This window comes from Nothoprocta perdicaria, unplaced genomic scaffold (assembly GCF_003342845.1).
Source record: "Nothoprocta perdicaria isolate Ctin4 unplaced genomic scaffold, notPer1 scaffold_15, whole genome shotgun sequence".
NCBI classification, from domain to species: domain Eukaryota; kingdom Metazoa; phylum Chordata; class Aves; order Tinamiformes; family Tinamidae; genus Nothoprocta; species Nothoprocta perdicaria.
In genome coordinates, this window is record NW_020454649.1 from 3,800,488 (window position 1) to 3,822,623 (window position 22,136).

General features: G+C 38.0%; 1 protein-coding gene across 4 annotated transcripts in view; it reads right to left on the bottom strand.

Moving 5' to 3' along the window:
- Nucleotides 1-21,873, bottom strand: part of PPFIA1 (PTPRF interacting protein alpha 1) — a 49,018-nt gene extending 27,145 nt beyond the window's left edge. For all 4 annotated transcript variants that reach the window (XM_026034641.1, XM_026034640.1, XM_026034639.1 and 1 more), the window contains exons 1-8: nt 21,535-21,873; nt 20,128-20,391; nt 4,155-4,256; nt 3,318-3,482; nt 2,558-2,632; nt 2,137-2,238; nt 1,706-1,927; nt 820-966 (exon numbers count right to left, since the gene is read on the bottom strand). In XM_026034641.1, the coding sequence (XP_025890426.1) occupies nt 820-966; nt 1,706-1,927; nt 2,137-2,238; nt 2,558-2,632; nt 3,318-3,482; nt 4,155-4,256; nt 20,128-20,391 (1,077 nt within the window). In that variant the 5' untranslated portion in view covers nt 21,535-21,873. The remainder of the gene's footprint in view (nt 1-819; nt 967-1,705; nt 1,928-2,136; nt 2,239-2,557; nt 2,633-3,317; nt 3,483-4,154; nt 4,257-20,127; nt 20,392-21,534) is intronic.
- Nucleotides 21,874-22,136: the final 263 nt, after the last annotated feature.

Consider the following 22,136-nt stretch of genomic DNA (forward strand, 5'->3'; position numbering starts at 1 on the left):
TAGGTAAGTTACTTGTATTATAGGCTATAAGGATCACCTTTCAACTCCTCCACAAACCCTAAGCAACCTTACCCCAAAGGCAGTAAAATACAAGAGAGCCCAGCACTAGTGCTCCTTGCTAAACCTCTCAGGTCATGAGCAACTCCTTGCAGCTCAGTCCCACCATTATCTCAATCAGCCTCCTCTCCTAAGCAGCTCTGCTCTCCAGCCTGTTTTCTTCTCGGATCATAGGCAATAAGCCAGGTGGGCATTTCACTTTCCAGCCTCTCACAGTTATGTTCTAACTCCCTCTACTTCTGCATATCTTGAAGGCACATCAGCGTTCAGAAGAAACCCTGACTGATGCACAGAACAGACATGTGGGACAGATTAGGGGCAAGCACAACCAGACAATCGAAAGCCTGGAACTTGTATGAGTTTCATACCAACAGCAAAGACTCAGTACAACTAGTATGGGAACCTAGATACACAGAACTATTTGTAAGGTTAATCATCTAGATTAAAAAAAAAAAACTTCAGGCTTATCTCACAAGGACAACAGCCCTGCTGCAACGTGATCAAGTGCACTAAAATGTGCAATATCATTTCTTCTCTCAGGAAACTCCCAGATATATTCATTTCCTGGTTAAAACTCTGCAAGAAATCCTACAATGTCCTCCAGTTACCAAAAGGCAAGCATTAACAACAGCACATTACAGATAGGTCCTGCTAAAACAAGACTGCTTACTATAGTATAAAAATTATTTCCTTTAATTTTATATTGAGCAGAATGTAATTTTGCAACTTATTTCAAGACTTCATCTTATTTCAAGTTACAACCTGTCGATGCATGGAATCTTTAGTGGCAATTTCATTTTCAAGTTTATCATTGAGGTCATGCACAGATGTAGCTTCACGTTGTGCAGCGAGGTAGCGTTTTTCAAGAGTTGTAATTCTCTCTTCCATGTCTTCCTTTTGGGCCATAGTCTACACAAGAAACAGAACAGAATTTAGTGTCACTAACAGAGGTCGAGATCGTTATTTAGAAGATTTTCTTTTTTAAAAAGAAAAAAGCAGGTGTGCTGCAGTATATGCAAGTTGCATGACTTAAAATTTACTGCTCAAAAAAAACCCACTAGCCTCCTCAAGCACACCACAGATCTGCTACTCATCTTCTCAGCAGCACACACAGGGCAGTTGTTAACTTCTGTGTATGGTCAAAGCGTTTTCCTGGACTTAACTAAACCACCTTTCAAATTATTATAACTCTCTTTTGAGTAAACAGCAAGACACAGGACCTCGGAGATGAATGACCAATAGATAACAGGGCAGCCAGTGATACCACTTAAAATTAAGCTGATTCCTCAATCATGTGCATCTTTAGGAGAAAATTTAGACTTCATTAATAAACTGAACATTTATGACCAGACTAAACTTTTTTTCCAAGAACATATGACGTTCATAAAGAATTATTTCTACCTTACTATACTCAAATGAAGCTAGCTAATCTATGAATCTAACTAAACATAAATTTTCCTTTCAGAATTTATGTGACCAGAATATTTTAAAAGATGACTCTCACATTAAAAAAGTTTTTTTCCCCCAACAAACCTTCCAATCAAAAATATATTAAAATGCCATTGTGCAACTAAGCACCAATGTGACTGATCTAACAGTCCTATAAAATTATTTGGGACTGCCTAGATTTTAAAGGTTTATTCCTCACCTCTCGTACATCTCTCTGTAACTTTGTATTCATCTCTTCAGATTTTATTAAGTCTTTTCTAGCTGTGTCAAGATCTTCTTCCAACTCTGCTACTCTGCTAGATAAAGCAGTAAGACGTTCTTTCATCTGAGTCTGCTCTTTGTTTTGCTTATCTATGACGTCCTGGAGTTCAATCACTTTAGCAAGGTTTTCATCATGGCATAATGAGCCATCCGATGATCTCTGTTAAACAGAAAATTGTATTTAAATTCTGAGAAACAAAATCTGTTACATTCATGAATAAACTACTCCCTCAAGATAATTTCATCACTGTAAAATACAATCTATACCATGATAAGAGACTTCTTAATTAAAACTTCACTCAGAATCAGATATTCAAGTTTTATGCTTAAGACTCATATCAGTTTTAATACAAACAAAAAACAATATACCTTCCCATTTGTAGTTGGTGTGTTCTCTTGTTCATGATTCAGATCTAGCACTCCATCTGGCAGTGTTTTTTTCTGATTGTTTTGCTCTTTCAAAATCATTAACTGAAATTTAAAAAGTTAATATATGTGTATTGTATGCATATAACAAATTTTACTGAAAGTACAACAGAACACAATGCAGGCTATCAAAAAAAAAATTATTCCATGATATCATCATCCTCCTCTCATTTCAAAGCCACAGGATTTTTTCCCTTCCATCCCTTTCCTATTCTTTCAAATCAGACCAAGTTTAAGCCAACTCTATCAATTAAAAAATACATAAGTGAAAGGAAGTGAACTTTAACTGAATACATTAGCATGTGTAGATATTGACTAACCACCTGCCCAGGCATACCTCAAAAGTTTTAAAAAAGGAACTTACCTCTTTGTGGGTAGTACCTAGTTCTTCTTCCAATAAGCTACATCTTTCAAGTGCTACTCGTAACCTCTCCCTCACCTGAAACAGTTATTTTGAATCATTTATTTAAATCAAAAGAGAAATTTTATGTATAGTCACTTCACTTTGCATTTTAAGGTAATAAATGAGGCTTTATTTTTATTATTCTTCAAAAACTGCTTAGTCTGGAGACAGTGCTAACAATAACTTAACAGATACTACAAGAATCTCCTCCCGCACATCCCTGAAGAAACAGAAATTTACTGAAAATAATTTGCAAGACTTTGTATATATAGTCACAAAAGCTACTAGCCAAACTACAAGTTGGCAGCAAAATTCACTAAACTCATCCACTTGCATAGACTTGTGCCAACACCAGGAATAACTAAAGGTCAAAGTTTTTTTAATCCAACTTCACTTTATACCTCAGTGTAGGGAAAGGTTGTTTCCTGATATTATACAGCTAAGTGAATGCATATAGTCCTAACAAGTATGTTACACCTGAACCACACTTGGTTTGCACCAGCACAGCCGACGAAGTACTGGAACAAGCTACAACACCTTGTTTCCTCACAGCATACTAATTTGGAAGGGCATTTACTGATGCAGTTATATCCAAGCCATAATATTAACACAGAAAAAAATTCAGAGATGACATTTGCTGCTTTAGTATAAGCAATTGCCTGCTCTGCACAAAAGCCAAAGGAAATAAGATGAGAAGATGTTAGGTAGACTATTTCATTACCTTTTCATCAAGAGCTTTATGGTGTTCAAATAAAGATTTTAGTGCTTTGAGAACTTCTACTTCACTAGAAACTCCTGCTGGAGACTGAGCTTGTCTCTTAACAACAGTCATTCTGAGAGATCGCTCGTGCCTGGAGACTAGGCACTCCAAATGTTCTAGTAATAGCTGAAACAAAAAAGGAACAATGTTTATTCCTGCTATGAATAACTGCCAATAAACTTGCCTCCTAAGATACCAAGTTTGGAGCCTAAGCTTCCAATCTGGGAGCCAAAGACTATTATATCAAGTACATGGATCTGTTTTTAACATTTCATCCACATAAGAAGTGATATCAGAATTAACATATCCCCTACCTAGTCCTTCAGGCTAGCTTTTAAATATGGTCTCTACGCAGGCAATTCTTTCAGTTCCATCAATCTGAGAACCTGCCTGCTTGTCAGAAGGATACATATAAGAAATAGTATACTAGAACTTCTAGTATACTAGAAAATACTACAGATTGGACAGCAACTGTTTTGTCTATCATTGTAAACTGCTGGAGCAGATCACTATACCTCACATTCCAAAAACAGTCACAGCAAATGAGTCAAGTGACCGGTAACAGTTATCTCAAATTTTCTCCTGATTCTGCACAGTGGTATTTGGGACTGTTCATAAACTTTCAGACTTTCTTAGGGCACACGCACATGAATCTTCCTGCTAGTGTACAAGTGACAATTGGTGAAAGGGGGAAAACACAACGAATATCTAACACTTATCACTCCAAACTGCACGTTCAGAACTTTTCTCCAGATGCTTTATTAACGGTAATCTTAAAGAGGAAGACAAGGAACTAACCCGTGTGTTATTTCTTTCTGCTTTCAGCTCAGCAATTTCTTCTTCCCTTTCAAGCAGTTGTTCCCTGCAGACATTTAACTCTTTCGTTAGCGCTGCAAATTCCTGAAATAAAACAGACAAATACCAGCACATCAGATACTGGGATATACTGAGAGTGAATTCATATGAACAACTGACATGATCGATTATTCAGACATTGAAATAATTTTAAAAAGCCAAAGCAACTGTACAGCCATAGTAAATAAACAGACTTAAGTTCAAACAACTAATACCCTTGCACTGTCAAATGTAAAGGCAAAAGACTTTTGACCAAGATGCTTAAAATCCCGTCTGTCTCCCCTGACGTAATTACCTAAGCTAGGGTCCATCTCTGTCAAGCAAATGGAAAAGCCCTATTTCTAAAGAACTCTGAAATTCCTAAAAGAAATTCAAAAACTGACTGCAGGAAGAAGAATGACGAACTAGCGCACTAAACAGTTAAAACCAGGAACCTGCCAGACACGTTGAATTTTAAGTCAATATTTAGTTAGGAGTGACGACGTGCGACTCCGGCACCTAGCAGACACGCAGGGTGCTTCACAGCAGCAAGGCCTTCCTGAAGCTTCACCCCAGGAACCTTGGAGTCCTACCTGTATCTGCAACGCTGCCAAGTAGGAGATGCCTTTTTGACAGGAGCTGCTGTCAAATCTTGCAAACCAAAACTGTAAGAATACATGGTGGAAACACAGTGTACAGGAAAGCTGCTCCTGGAAACGTGCCAAGCTCTGCAAGATGTATTGTTTGGTAGAAAGTGGCTAAGTAAAAGCTTAAGAGGGAGCTATTTTGCAATAAAATTCAAAGTGACAGAAAACAGATGCTTAAAAACAAAAGGCATACCAACTAATTATACTAGCACATCTGCAATTTTTAGCACGCAGCTAACAGGTACCTTAGCAAAAAGGCACTGCCTGCAAGTTAAAAGAACTAATTTTGTAAGCTGTATTAAAAAAAGGTGCATATCACAAAAAGAAGTGGCAAGGATTTTGACTGAAAAGTTGGGGCGAGGGAGAGAGAACAAAAAACAGACTCTCCCTCCTCCTCTCACTGCTGTGCACCATAATTCCACAGTGAACTCCTTTAGGACTCGCACTGCATTAGGCTTTTAAAGTTGTCATGAAAGAGAGAGCAACATCACTACCATAGATGCACAATCCTCCCGCATTAAGACCTTCTCAAATAAAAATCTGCTCTTTGAGATCAGATTCAGTATGGTCCCTGCAGCCATACCACCATACTGGGGGGAAGGAGGGAGGGAACAGCAACCCAAAACAACACCAGAAAAACAGAAAACCCACAGGAACAGAAACACAAAAAAACTTACGATTATTTTCCTTTTCCAATCTGTTTCTTTAACATATTGAAGAGATTTCAGCCAAACAACTAAACACAAAGTATGCACTTCAAGGTATGTAACCAAAGTGAACCAAGATTTTTCAGTTTTTCCAAAGACTTTCTCTATTTATCCTCACATTAAATAATAAAACGTTTTCAAGTATTACTGAAACTACTGAAAGCACTAACAAACTGAAAGCCTTGCAAGATATAACTGACTTTTTTTTTTTTTACTCTTTTCAAAACAAACAGGAGTAACAAGTAAAAAAAAATAACAGTAAAAAGTTACCACCAAAATTCACAAGCCTAGACATACAATATTCCACAGGATGTCAAAATGGCAAGTTACTTTTATTCCTGGTCCCTATCTCAAGCCCTGACAACAGTATAAAGGAAGCAGTAAAGGATTACCAGAAACTTTGTTTCATCATCCTTTTTCAGCTGGAAAACACTATTTAAGATAAATACAGGTGGTTTTGCCTTTTTTTTTTTTTTTTTAAGGTTTATGACATGCATGATGCCTATCTGCAGAAAAACTGCTGTACATTTCAAATCCAAATAAGTTTATTGAGGTTTCAAATGAACACAGCACACGCAGTTCCATTCATTGCATACTCACATGCAAACATAAATTCTAGTACAAATATCAGGATTCTGACATGAACCATCACACTGTCAGACAACCCAATAAGCACAACACACACAAGAATTTATATTGCTGCTACATAAATAGACAGACATGTATTTCTGGCATTGCAAAATACCTCCATTGCTGTTTGTTTTTCCAGAGCATGTTTGCTCCAAGTCTCATAAACTGCCTCATAGAGAACACTCGATGTCCTTAGTTTCAGTTGACACTGCCAAAAGACATGTTCTTTCTAGTTTTATCACCTGCCTTCAAGAGCAGGTAATTTGGGATTTCCTCAAATCTTTCAAGGAGACAGAAATGATTTGTGATTTTAATACATCAAAAAAAAAAAAACTTTTCAAGTTGCCTTGACTTCTTCTTTGGCATTACAGGAGCACAGAGGAACAACTATAAAGGAAGAAAGAAGAGTCCAAGGAAACTTTGCTATTCATCCACACAGCCAGGGATATGAGAGATTCTGTAATGAGGACCATCCCAAACTCCAAATTCTGTTCTGCTTCTAACCAATATCAGTCGACCCTACTGCAAAGGCTGACAAGGACGGGACTAAGCACTCTGGAGCACTTATTAGAAAAAAGGATCAGAGGTTTGCATGAGAAAAGGAATCCCTGGTGATTGGGTTGCACTGAAGAACACAAGGATACTGTAGAAAAGTGTATAAAGTATATAAAAAAGTGTATAAAAATATAAAAGCTTTCTGAACCAACTGAATCATTCCAAATAGGACTATACTTCTTGTTTGTTTTGTCCAGAATCTCCACAAATTCTGAAAGCCATCATACTTGTTTCACAGGAGCCTTGGGGAAGGCTCTGCCAGCAGAGCAGAGGGGACAGCATGAAGAGCCCTGCAGGAGCTGCGCGAGCTGACGCCTGGCCGGACAGCCACCGCAGCCCTGGTGCCGCTTCCTGGCTCCTGAGACCTGGCTCGTGTCGCGCACTACAGCTTTCAGGGAACGGGGCTTCAGCTTGTTTATCAAAAGGTTCATTTATAAGCTAGGCAGACTGTACATCTCAAGCCAGTAGATGCTACCGGACAGAAAAGACAACAATATTCAACGTAGGAAAAACTTGCAAGCAACAGATGTAACCTGCAAAGGTCTGTTAGCACGAGCTGCCTAGTGGAGTTGTCCTCTGGTACCATAAAGACAGAACATAACCCTGTTCTATGCACATGAAGATGCATAGATCACAGGTAAAGAGAAACAGAAAACCCACTTACAAAACATCTTTTTGAAATCATCAAGAAAATCACAGAATCACAGAATACTACTTACTTAATACTACATGTGGAGTTAGTATCTTCTTATCATTCCTATTTTTTCAAGGATGAAGATACAAGTGTTACAACTTTAATAACTTCTCTGGAAACATACTAGTGAAATGTATCCTTTTAATCCTTAAGTAGCACTGTTTTCCTGGGGACACTTGAGTCTGTAGGGGGCCTGAAGGGCCCCTCAAAATCAGAGGACCTGAAACACTGGCCATCAGAGACAGGAAGCCAAGGCAGCCCGCAACAAGCTTCCCATACGCTATTTACCTTACAGATAACCTGTACTTCAGAGCGACACATGCATGCAAGTGACAAATGCAACCATCTTAAATAAAACAGGAAAAAAAGAAATATATTTAACTGGATTATACTCAACAGCAACTTCATTTTAAACCTAAGCGCTTTACGTAACACAAAGTGCTCAATGTCCTGACATGGAATTTTAAATATTTACCTTCATTATGTAGACATCAAAAAACCTTTGGTAAATTTTATTTTCAGTTTTAGTTCAAATATTTAAATTCAGAATTTGGAAATTCCAAGTAAAAACTTTTTTTCCACTAGGTATTCGCATCACTTCAGCTCACATTCAGAATACTTTATTATTTAGAGTAACACCTGAAGTACAGTCAGGGGATTAATGATTAAATTTCATCCTTAGAAAAAGACAGTTATGCATATGAACAGGACAAACCTAGTCGTATCAACCAGTTTCAGAGAGTGAAAGAACTCTGATTATTTTCACCTTTTCATCTATCCAGAATGTAATATAGTTAAGAGCATAAAAATATTTTAAGTGTTTTCCATTACCTATTCATTATTCTCAGGTTTTTCATGTCTCTGACGACACACCAAGAGCAAATCTGGACCACATACTGTATTAGCATCCAACATCAAGACACTGAAATATTTCTGCGTCCAGGTCTTGCTTACCTACAAATGTATTTGCCTATTTTATACAGGAAAAAATATCATAAAGCAAAGCCAAACATAACAATCTTGCAATTTCTGCTGTGATGGTTCTTTGGCTTAAAATAGCTATTTATATTTGCAGACCACAGAATGGCTGTCTAATCTTTTGCAGACTTCTTGTAAGGAAATTATTTTCTAAAAACTTCTGCTCTCACAGCTGGGGAAGGGCTCTTGCAGAGCTATTACTCATCATATGCACATGCAATTTAATTCAATTCCATCAGTCCTCGAGTTATTTTAACAAGTCTAGAAGGTAACAACTTGGGGAAGGGGAAGAGGGATGCAAAGAAAGCAGGGGAAAAAAAAAAAAAAAAATCAAATTCGGGAGGTACCAAACACACACTCTAAGAGCAACATAAACCTTAAAGTAAGAATAATTCTCTCCATGGAAATAGATAGGTTTCCAGTTACCATCCCAAGTGTGTTACTTAAATTTATGTGTATTTGCAGTATTCACTGTGCCTGACCTATGAAGTGCTAAATCCGAGCTTCACTGCTGGAAGTTTTCAGGAAATGCTACACCTTGAAGTGCTCGAAACCGTAAATGAAAATTGGTTGCACTTGGCAGCTTTGTGAAAAGAAAGCAGAAGTAACAGAAAACGGGAGGTAGAAATGATCAGTTGCAGGTTCTTCCTTCTCCATCCTGATGCAAGCCCGGCAGACATCGCAAGCTACACACGCAGATCTCTGCTCACGGTCCAGCTGCACCACGGAACAGGCACACGCAGCACCGAGAGGCCAACAGGCACCGCCGCAGCAAGCGATATCCGCAAGACACTTCGCTGGTAGGCTGGAAATGAAAAGTAAGGGAGAGCAGCATCCCATTTTCCCAGTGTCAAGCCATCTTTGAAATTATGATTTTTTTACACTGTTTGACTAAATCAGAAAATACCATCTAGTCATTCTTATTTTAGGTCTACTAATTGGCGGTTTGTTACGTATCTTCCCACAGTCTTAAAGATATTAAAAGGCTAAGAAACACTAATTTCTGCAGGTAGTTTGTTAGTCTGCTCACCAACCCTAACATATCATTTCTAGTATCTAGAACCTACTCAAAATATAGTAGATCACACTTTCAGTTATTTTCATCATATATACATATATATATTTTACATAAAGACTTTTAAGCTACTCTTAGGGCTACAGCCTTTGTATCAAGATTACATACACACCTCAGTGAACACTGCATTCTTTTCTCCAAACACTTTCTGCAAATACTACATTTCAGGGGGAGAGGAAACCTTATGATTAAACAGCTTTCACAAAGGATTATCAAGGAATGAAAACCTGAACACTAACTACAAAATGCTTTAATTCAGACCACTTTCCTTGCTCCGTTTACGAAAATGCTTCGAAAATGCTGCCCCTCCTGAGGCAACACTGAGCATCTTCCAAACACAGTAGCCCAAAAGCAGAGCCATTACAACAGCTGTAAGTCCACAGTTAACTCGCAGCAAGTGTGTAGGAAAGAAAAGCAGAGCTCCCTCAGAGCTGCAGGAAACCGAGCATCTATTCATAGGCAGTGGTGGCAAAAAGCTTTTCCTCCACCACGTGCCCAGAGCTGTTGCTGGGCCTATGCAAAGTCTCCCACCTTAGCCGCTCTTGAACACTTCCACTGAAAGGAAAGCCACAGCACACAAGCATTCAAAATCAGACCAAGCTTGTCCAATGGAACAAAATCAGCTAATGTGGATTTTAGGAACTTTCCAGTTACTGAAAAGCAGGCTTTTAAACTTCATCAGTGTTTGAGTTCTCCTGCAAAGCTATGACTGTTGTGACAAGTCAATAAGAGTTATCCTGTTCAATATTGTATCAGTCCAAGTACCAACAGAAGAATAGTTTACCTTAACACAGAAATAAATTTACAATATGGGAGGGGAGGAAAGAGTGGAAGGGAGGGAAAGAGGAACAGCTCTCGGTTACGCTCTGACTGAGCGAACGCTAAGGGCTTCCCGGTGAGAATAACCACATTTCTGCACCCCTAGCCCAGGCTATTTTGACTAGTAACTAATACTGTAAGTTGCAGCACAACTTCTTAGTCGTAGCTCTAGGCATCTCCATTTTTGGAGTCCATGTCAGTGAAGAAACCTACCCACACCCACACGCACCATGGCAAAAGGAGAATACAGTTGTACTTAATTAAAGCAGAAGAATCCTGCAGTACCAGTTTGACGAGATATGGGGCAAAACCCATCTCATCTTTAATATGACACTATAGAGATTTCATTAAAGTTTTTCCTCTTCACACAGTAGTTGGTCAAGATCTGCGATCCCACATGTCTGGGATTTCACAGTGTATAATGCCTCTCAAAAATTCCTAACTTCCCAATAACTACAGGATGCACTTAAAGTTTAACAGAAGTTCAGTATTTTTGCTGGTACCCCCTGCCCATATTGGAGGCTCAGCAGCTCCTACAGAAACCATAAGTACTTTTAAGCTGTAAACAACACTACAATGCAAGTTTCCTTGGGCAAGAAAAAAGTTTCCTGTAAATAAGCTCCCAACATACTCCACTCAAAACCCCAGCTCAATTCTTGCTTAGTTGGCATTTGATACCAAATTCCTATACCTCTGAGAATTAAAAACTGTTTATCCCTAAACAATGACTTGTTGGGCACTTAAAGAATTAATCACATGACTAATACTCCATTATTATGCAGAAATAGCCCCAGAACAAGACCCATCACGCGTAATTATCTCAGTGACAAGAGAGTTCTGCAGGCAGGAGCTGTGAGCAGCAGCGAGGCCCTGCCCTGCTCTAATCACTCATCTTGGCCTCTGGTTGTCAGCTTTACTTCTGCAGCCAGCAGTTTGGCAGCACATTTTCACACTGCAAAAAGGGAGTGCTTGGGAATATCTTAATAAGGCTGGCCATGCCACCCTTCTTAAGCAAGCATCAACTTGTGCTTCCCCCTCAGTGCTCTATTTTATAGATACATACATACATATATACATTTTGCCAAGTCATGAACAGTTTGGTTTTATAATTTGAACTTGTTTAAGCAAGTAATACACACTGAAGACAGATGCAAGCCCTCAGCAGGAAATGCAACTTTCAGGCTTTTGCATTTTATTCTTCTATTTCTTTGTACTATCTATCAATGCACTTCATACACCACAGGAATCCACCGGGTAATCAGCTTATATCCAAATTGTAGTATTTGGATTCAGTTTAATTTGACTGCTTGAAAGAGTTATTTGATATTTGCAAATTCAATTTCAATCTCATTCCTAAAACCTTAATTTGGGATCTTATAACAGATCCCAATTTGATACATAACAGTAATTCAGCAACATCGATTTTAAGTATCAAGATTTGGGGGTTTTACTTTCTTAGTGTTATTAAATGAGTTTTTGAGTGGATGTGTGTGAAAATTCATAACAAACAGATCCATCAAACTTCACAATCACTACCTAACCCCAAACACATCATGTTAGATCCCAGGGAAATGATGCTAAATGGCAGAGAAATACAAAAAGGAGGAAACAGAAATGCCAGGTAATATGCTGCAGCAAACAGCAGAAACTCCTATTCCACACTGGGCTAACAAACAAGAGAGAGATGATGCAACCGGGAAAGCCTGAGGCCTAATCCCTGGTTGAGAGAACAGGTACATTCACCCTGCTTCTCCTCTGCTACCTCTCGTGTCTTAATCTTTTGCAATTGTTACACAAAATGTATAAGTGCACAGTAAGTTCTTAAATATCTTCACCTTTTACCTGTTATTAAATCAAGTACCATCATTTTCACTGTAGAACTTCTGGTCTAAAAACAAACAAACAAAAAAACAAACACACAAAAAAAAACCCACCCCACCACTACCCACACACATTATAAAAGGTCCTCAATAGACATTTGAAATGTTAACAAGGGCCTACAGCTTTTACAAAATGAACACAAAGCTACACTTTCAATTGCAATGGGATTGGAATAACACCAATGTAACACCAGCATAATGAGACCACAGAGGGGGAACAGAAAATAAAACGTTCTCTGCGTGGATAGGCATTGAAAGTTAAAATCTGTCACTTCATTAATAGTAAGGTAGCTGCCTTTCTCAAGGCAAAGGCTCAGATTTTAGAAGACAATAGCATTCTTGATTCATACCCTTTAAATATTGGGAAAACTCATGTTGTGTGGTTTAAAAGAGAAAAATTAGCAGCACCTACCTAATTCTCTTCCACACAAAGATAAAATATTGCAACCTTCAGAGCCTTTTCTCCATGAACTACAAAATGTGCTAACACTATATTGAAAAAAAAAAACCCACATTATTCTAGAATAAAAGATTCACAATACTATCCTAAGATATCCCTCTAATTATCTAAGTAAAAAAATGTAATAATTTACCAAAAATCAGGGACATTCAGAATTCAGTAATTTCCCGAAGATAAATACAAGGCCTGAGTGCTCTCTAAATACCCTAGAGATGCTGCTCTACCCGTGCTCTTGCAGGGCACACTCATCTAACACATCTGTACAGCTTAAAAGGTCTGAAGAACTCTCTGTAATATTTGCAAATCTTCACACATCAACATGATACTTAAACCCTTAAATGATTTTTGATTTGGGTCAAAAGATTCTTTCCTTTTCCCACTTCCTAATTAAAACAGACATAGTCCATATTTTAAATCACATGTGAGATGCCAGTGAGGACTTCAAGTAAGACAAAACAGATTATTCCATTACACAGTGTAATAGAAACTGAGTCCACAAATCTTATTTACCCACAAACTACAGGAAAAATCACAGCTAGTAACAGAATTTAGATCCCGCACACCTGATCTCAGCCCCATCCATCCAGCAAGGCTAAGAGGGACTCAAAAGCCCTGCCAAGATTCAAAACTCAATTTCCACTAGCAGATTTTTCATTTATGGATATAAGTGCAGAAAGAGGCAAGGAAAAACAAAACAAAACAACAAAGCAAACATAAAAAACTTGCGTCTCCCTAGAGTAAGGAGTGTGTTACTGCTGGTCTACATTCATTGCAAGAGGTAATTTTTTTTAAATTACCATGTTCTCCATACAAGATTTTAAAAGAATTTAATTAAGTATATATTTATGGAGTGATGAAATAAAAGCAAACATGCACAGTGCTTTGGAATATTTCTAGGCAATTAGATATCAAACTGTCACAAACAGTGAGAAAGGCATGATAGAGCATGGCTCAGTGCATCTAAATATAAACTACTGCTCTACAGAGTAAATAAAAAGGCTGCTATATCACTACTGCAACAAACATTTACCTACTTTCTGACACATCCTTTTTCCTCCTCCTTTTCCCTACAAAACTAGAACACACATTCATTTTTTTCGGTTCTACGTCAGAGTTGGACTTCATCTAACTCTGGCCTGAAGCTATCTCACGATGTCTTACATTGATAATATAAGGGCCTTTTCATCAAAGAATCTTGGTTTAGAACTTCCACAAAGTGCTACAAGGTACCATTTCTAAGTATTTACAGTTGTGAAAACATAACTGTAAAAGAGAGGAAGTACCAAAAAGGATATGTTGACTCTTCTCATCTATTTGTTCCACCAGAAAAATGCACAGCATTTTCTGAATGCAACCAAAATTACATTCCAATTAAGAATTTCACTACCTTTGTCAAAAAACAAATCCCAAGAGATACCTACCTAAATATACAGGTAGAGTTTGAGGCCAACCAGCGTAAAACAAAAGCAGACAAAGCAACAAGGCTTCTCTTAAAAATACGACCCTCTAGCTACTTCAGCTAGAACAGGCAACAGGGCCTTGCTATGACAGCAAATCAATAGCAGCAGAGTCGCACGGAACAAGATGTGAAAGAGACTAGAGTCACTGACAAACGACAATTTAATCAACAATTCACAAAAACTTACAAACCACGAACACATCAGAAGAACTGAACTAAGCACTACCTTTAACAGAAGCATGGTAACCACAGTCCTCCAATTTTAACATTATCCGTAGTTTGTGTATTTAAGTGAACAACAGATATATATTTAGCAGACTACACAATATTTTGAGTTTATAAACTGCAGAAACAGGATTTCCATGCACTTCTGTCATGAAAGGGTCAAGCTTTTAAGAAACTCACTACACATTTTAAGAAACTCACTACACATTACAGCAAAATAATAATTCTTCCTTCAGCCAGGAGAGCGTGAAAAGCTTTTTCCTGGCAAGAACTCCCACACATTTCCTACTCTGTACTTCAGGAGTCTAGAGTCAAGCATCAAAAAACTTGGAAAACAAATTGACAAACACTCAGATTAGCTGACACATGTCCAGCCCAAATTTATCCCTTCTTAGCATTTGTAGATTTAGATAAACATGTACAAGTGATTATGGGAAGTATTTTCTAAAGTGTGAACAAACACCAGTCACCCTTAAAGACTTAAAGTGACTTAAGCTGCCTTAACTACTGAAAGCAGCTTACACGAAGACCTCCGCAAAGTTATGTTAAAATGCAAAGTGTATTAATACACAGAATATAAGCAATATGTTAGTGCAAAAGCTAAAATTCATACACAGCTGACAGGTTCAAATGCAAGTGCTCTAACTGTTAATTGCAAGACATCTGCATACAGCAAATACTCTGGCACCAGATTAATATAATACTAATATCTTTTCATTTAAGTTTCTATACTCCTTCCTGGATAGTATTTTGGGGTTTTAAATGCAGCATTATCATATATCACATCACATATGAATATGTTTCCACTATAGCTCAATATAAGTCATATTCTGTTTTTTTTTGTTTGTTTGTTTGTCTGTTTTTCCTAAAAAAAAAAAAAATAAATAAAAAATAAATAAAAAAAAAAATAAAAAATCCATAGGAATAGCTTCTTTCCCTGCTCTAAAAGTATCTGATTGCTAAGTTTCCAAAAGTCTACTGGTTATCTTACAAGCACATTCATCTACCACAGACAAATGTATACTTTTATTTCTAAAAATGAATCATGTAATATGAGTAAAATCAACACCTTCAAGAGCTTAAACAAAACAAACAAAAGCTCCTAGTCTTGCTGGCAGCCTTCTGAAAAGCCATTTTCTGGCTTAACCTTAAAATGTACAGAGGAGAAACAGCAGTGCTCTTTATCTTTATTATCTGTCTTGAGATGAATGCCACTATTAAATAAGTGGCTACATAAAAGTTAGCAAAGATGAACAGACAACTGAAATTCACCCGGTTTTAAAAATATTTACTTAATAATTGCCTGTTTTCATTAAAACTCTTTCCACCCATGCTTATATACAGCATGTCACAAGCCACAAGCACAGGACTAGAATATAAGAAAAGTAATAAAATAAAAAAGCCATTATCAGGCACTCGCATACAGTAACAGCAAAGTAGAAACAAAAAGAAAAAAACCTAGCTCAGCTTTCAAGGGCAAATCTACAAATCACCATTACAAATAAAGGAAAATCCTTTCTGTTTAGTAACCAAAACATCTTTCCTATAAATAAGGCAAACAAAAAACTGTCATTTCAGACTTCATGATACTAAACAATACTAAATAAACAATACTTACTTAGCAATACTAGAGTGGGCAAGCAAAAGACTGTTACATAGGCGTGGGATGTCTCAATAAATGAAAGCAAATAAATTCACAAGTATTTCAGAGAAAAAATAAGACATCAGACTAAATGCTAGAGACTTAGTCCTGAATACAATCCTATAGAGGAAGTTGTTTTAACTGTTCCTAATCTTCTCTTCAATAGATCCTAGGTCAGTTAGCTCTCCATATTCTAAAGGTTTTAGACACAAACTGCATACTTCTATGCCTTAGACAGAACATAAGATTATGGAAATTAAGACTTATTATAAGTGAGATGCATGAACTTTTATCTGACTCAAACTAGTGTAAATTTCGAAAAAAAAAATCTATCCACTAATTTACAAACAGCAGGAGTTGAATAAGATTCAGCTCCAATACTCAAAACAGATGAAACTAAATACATTTATCTGGAAAAACAACTGGAAGATTCATGTTTATCCTGCTGTCATAATGGCAAGAGAAAACCGGAGACTCTGACGTACAGCTGCACTACTGAAATCTTCTTGGATCCCTACCATTTTTTCGGGTAGTTGGTTCACAACTGAGACCAGGGGTTTTTATTTCTAAATGAGTACCAGATGTCTGGCCAGTGGAACAAATACAAGCGCTCTCACCTCCAGGCTGACCAGTTGTGAAAGCCGTAAGCAGAGCTGCAGTTAATATGCTAAAGAAATTTCAGCTGCTGTGAACTTTACCAAGTCCTTTACTTAACGTACTTTTGGCAACTGCATTCTTCATATCTATAGACAACTCAAGCTCAGAGTTTTAAATATGCGATAAAACATATTACTTAAAGCTTGACTAGAAGAAGTTCAAACATTATTATTAAAATGACAACCAAATCCATAAATTCACCACTATTAAACAACCCCAAGGCAGTCTTCACAACAAGTATTTATACATTTACTGCATTTGAGACATTAAATATTTGCTCAAGCTCATGTCACAAAACTAAAGAACACCAGAAGAACGATATTTTAGATATTGCTTAAAGATGTTTATATAGATATATACTTTAGTTTAATTGTAACCAATACAAATAGACTCACAGTATTTATAGCTGAAAAGTTTATTAATGATAAAATATTCACTACAGATAGAGTGCAACTAAAGATGGTCCACAGAGGCTTATTTCAAATTAAGGTACTTTGAAGCCAAAACTGAAGTCCAAATTCAAAAGCAACTTTTCTCTACATTTGACTCCACGTTATTGAGCATTAAAGCTCAGTAATCACTTACACACAGTCTCTAACAGAAAATTATATTTGCTGCATATATAAACTGTTTTGAATAAAGAAATTCTCAACGTCCACATCACAAATATAGAAGAAATCCTAATTTTACTTTCTTAGGATTACATCTGATTTAAGTGTGTTGCTACATAATATTACATTTTTGTTATGTAGCAAATCAAGCTGATGACTTAATATTACATTTTTGTTAAGTCATCAGCTTCTTCATCAAATGTGCTTATTTGTGCTAGATACTCATGTCCATGTATACTAAAATCTAGTCTTCTCTGTACAAAGTAATCATATTCGCATTCACAGAAATCTACATTAAATTCTGCCAGCAAACTGTTCCTCAGAACTTCAACCTCTCAAGAGCAAACACCGGTTACAAACCATGTCCATACTCAAGCAGTAACTAACAAAACTAGGAACTCTTTAATGTGAAGTTCAGTATTTTACTTTTAAATGCAGAAGTATCCTGAATGTTTCCCATATTAATTTATAATCTTGAAACACATTAATCTTCGTTTTATACAATACACTCTAGAAAGCACACAAAGTGCATGAAAAATAAGGCAGAACAGTCATTCATCTGACCATAATTAATCCACAATAAAACCTGTTTAGATTGAAAAGACAAGTTCGTAAGTTCTCAGAGTAAAAAGTTAATTTTCAATGCTTCTGTGGAGAATTCTGAGAAGAATAAGTTTACTTTTAAATTTTTGCATGGTAATTTATTTCACTAAATTCATCTGCAAAGTCAGGGTACAGTTTGACTAGGGCAATCATGGAAATGTCAACTTCCAGAAAACAAAAAGCATCGCCAAATTAAACAGAATCCAGTTATTTTATCAAGACAAGACAGACCTATTATGTTCTCAGCTGCCATACAAGGACACCTATCAATTTACTCAATGTCATTGCTACAGATAAAGTACTTCTATAAAAGATTTTTTTTGCGGGGGAGGGAGAAGAGAGGGGGAGGAGTAAACTAGAGAGCCACAGCAAGTCTTTCTACTCTAAATGGCTGTTTATGTTTATGAGCCAGAACAGGTTGTCCTTTAATTACAGGCTGACCGCAACGATATAAGTGCACTAGCACTACTCTGCTATCTAACACCTTGGAAAATGAGCATCACTACTGCAGAATAAACCACGTTTACTTTCATAACCTACAAAATGAGCAAACAGACAAGTTCCAATTCCCCATTTTGAAAATATCCATTCATAGAAACTCAGTAAAAGTGAAGAATTTAATACAATGGTGCTATTACAGATTCAGCCTTTTAATACTGGAGAAGCAGTTTCGGTATAGAGGCAATCAATTTGTATTCCTGCTTTTATACAAAAGGAGTTTCCATCAATCATGAGAACGGCCTACTAGCGGAGTTAGCTAAATAACTAAATAGGAAAAGTATTTCTGCAAATAGTTCGATTCACTGCTTCAAAATAAAATACTCTCAACTACGAGACTTTCCTTTCTATAGACTTCACGTAACACATTCATTGCATTCCTGAAATTTGGAATTTTTAACTGCATCTTTTTTTTTTTTTTTAAATGTTGGAACGAAACGTTTACATATTAGAAGCTTACTCCATTCTGAAAACTGAAATGGGGAAAACAGGAACTATTTAGTTTAGAGCCTTGGTGATTCTACTCCGTCACAAAATCAAGCCTAACAGTCTACAAACCATCCAGCTGGTTAAAGCATAAATTCATGCAGCAGATCCAAAACAGGGGCTAAAGAGAAGCCACAACTGTTACAATAAAAAGGAAATATAAATAATGATTTTTGCCTGCAGCACACGAGATAACACAGGAAGCAGCAAAGACTGGAAAAAGTAGCAAAGACTTTCCAATTTCCACCATACTGTAATAATGCGACTACATTAACATCTCTGACTTTCTAGCTTCTACTCCCGAGTTACTTGTTGGTCAGCTTACCATAACAGAAATCATACAGTGATTACACTACTATGAGAGGAGTGGAAATAAGAAGGTTCAAGTGCACCCTTTTAAAGGGTGTAAGCACTAACTACAGCATTTAAAGATAAGCAAACATTTGTAAAGTTATACATAATCTTGGAAAAACAAATGCAAGTACATCATCACAACATACTTGGAAGGACAAGCAAACCCCACAGAAAGCATAAGGTTATCAACAGTTACTTAAAGACTGAAAGCAGTCTCTCCTTTGACTACAACCAGATTTTGTTGTAGATTTTCAATATTTGTCAAAGTTATCAACGTTCAGTTGTATTCTTTTTAGCTAGAATGGATAAAAAAAAAATGAGAAGCTCTGTAGATATTGACCACCTGTCCTAACTACACACTACTGTCCTGTATATTTAGTACTACAGGCTGTATGCCATTTTACTACCTTGCTGGCAACAAACTCCTCCAGAAGCCCATAATTAGTAACTCTCAGCCAGTCAAAGCCACAAATCCATACTCCAAAAAGGCACTAAGTGAGCTAACCAAAACACTCAAATTTCAGTACTGCCATGGCAACACAGCATGCGTTCACAAGGTAGCAGTCTTAAACTTCCCAAGTTTTTAAATCGAAGTCCGTAACAGTATCAGAATAGACTGCTTGCTTTCCAGCAAAAGCCTATATGTTGGAATCCTTGAGTGCATGAATAACACAGTTAGAATACGAGAGTGGCAGACGAAAGCCCAACAAGTTCTGTTAAACAAAAGGATGCAGGTACGAAAACGCTCAGGCTGTCACCAGGCGAAGCATACAGGAGGGAAAGGGCTGGTCTCTGCTTTAGCATGTCTCAAGGCGAGCAACAAAAATACTTCAGGAAGGTATTCGGCTAGATGGAGCTTCCCCCGACAAAACTTGACTTTTAAGTAAAGTGAATAAACAAACACAAACAAAACAGAGAAAACTGTTACCAGATACCTTCCTTGGAAAACGTCCATACCTGCGGAAGCGCCGTATTGAGCTGTCTCTGCAAGGAATCTCTCTCATGGCCAACTTCGTGCAGCTTGCCCTGGGTCAACGCTAGCGTCTCCTGAGTTTCTCTGAGTGTTTCCAGAAGGCGATCCCTTTCTTCCAACATGGACACCATTAACTGTTCAAAATGGGAATCGGCATCTGACTGCAGGGGGGAGCCTGAGCCATGGCCTCCGCTTCCCCCGGAGGGAATCTCTGCCTCACTGATGGTTGGCATCACCTCACACATCATCTTGAAATAAAGCAAGACAAACGAAGACCGTGAATTTCAGTCAAACAAACCAAATGTGATAAGCAAAGGAACTCTGGATACTACTCCTAGTACCATCAACAAAGGTTGCCAAGGCCTTAGTGTTTGCCACTATTTCATTGAGACTGCAGGAGAAAAGGAGTACAACCATTTTAATCAAAGCATCGCTTTCTAACGAGAATCTCATGACTTCTTGCAAAACCAGATTTCTACTGCTACATTTCAATGGATTTATATTTTTGTTAAGAGCAAACTGCTGTTGAGCTCTTTAGAAAACAAAGATAAGGCATGCAGCAAGCCACAAAAATTTATACACTTAAACTTGTTACAGATTACGCTGTATATTTTGAGAATCATTATCTGCCTCTTCCCACTCCTGACATGCACAAAGATGGTATCTAAAAAACTACTTTGAGCTTATGCTAGGAGTGGAATCTCCACGTTAAATTTGATGCATCTAAATTAACAGTAAATCAAGATTCTCCAATGCAAGATATAAACACATAAAAGAAGAAATGAACTCTCAACGGTAATAAAACAAGAAAATTAAATTTAATGACTGAGTGGTACCAATTGTCACTGTTGGTAACAGCAAGTGAAAATAATTCAAGTCAGATACAAATACGGTTAACAGTACAAATTTAAGTACATTACTACTGTTAACCTGGACGGATCTTTAAAAGGTCTTAGCAGATCACCTGAGCTTGAAGCTGAAATTCCCTCAGAGGCTGAGGCAGACACTTTTTTAAAAGGCACAAGGAGGGGGAGAACAAAACAAAACAGAAAAAGAAAAAAACCCAAAACATAAATACAATTACTCCACATTCTCAGTGAACCATCAAAACTTTTGAAGGCCTCCTGACAGTGTCTCAGCAGCTCAAATCTACATGAACTTAAAACAGACACAAAAGAGGTTCTCTCACATCCTCCCAAAAACCATAAATTTTGTTTTCAGCCTTAAAATTCATGTTGATATCTAAATGCTTTAAAGGATACGTAAACTTATTTAGATCATTACAACGGGACTACACCTCTGAATCTCTTGCAAGACTTCAAAAAGCCCGAAGTGCTGTAACATCCTCATGCACGATTACTATAAAGTCTGTTTTCAACACCACTATTTACCTTGCTCAGCGAAATAAAAAGGCTTGGGTAACAGGCCTCAAGCTTCCTGTAGTACCAGTAGTTCTGTTTTTAAGGTCTTTTTTTTTTTTTGTTATCCCCAAAATCCCTTCAGATTGCAAAGTCTCCGCTCATATCCATAGTCCAACGTCGGCAGGATCGAAATCCCCCATATGCACAAGGAGATCTGCCAAGCACGGCGCGGATCCACTAAAAAGCAGCAGCTTCAGCTAAACCAGGCCAGTCCCCTGGACAGAAGGGCGTGAAAAGGAGCGGTTTCAGCTTCCCATTTCCCCGCTCCTGGCGCAGGGCTCCCGCAGCAGCTGGGACGGGGGGATCGTGTGCGGAGGAGGAGGAGGAACACGGAGGGATCTGTATCCCGCGCGGCGGGGCGCGAAGCCGCCGCGCTTCCCCGCGCCGGGGGGCGGTCACAGGCGCGCCGGGAGCGGCGGCAGCGCCGAGCGGCGGCTCGGGGCCTCGCAGAGCCTCCCGCCGGGCCCGCGCCGTCGGTTCCCGCCTCCGAGCGCCAACATTTATAATCCCGGGCGCGGGGGCCGGCGCTGCTCCGCGGGGGCCGCTCCGCCCGCACCGCGTCCAGCCGCTCC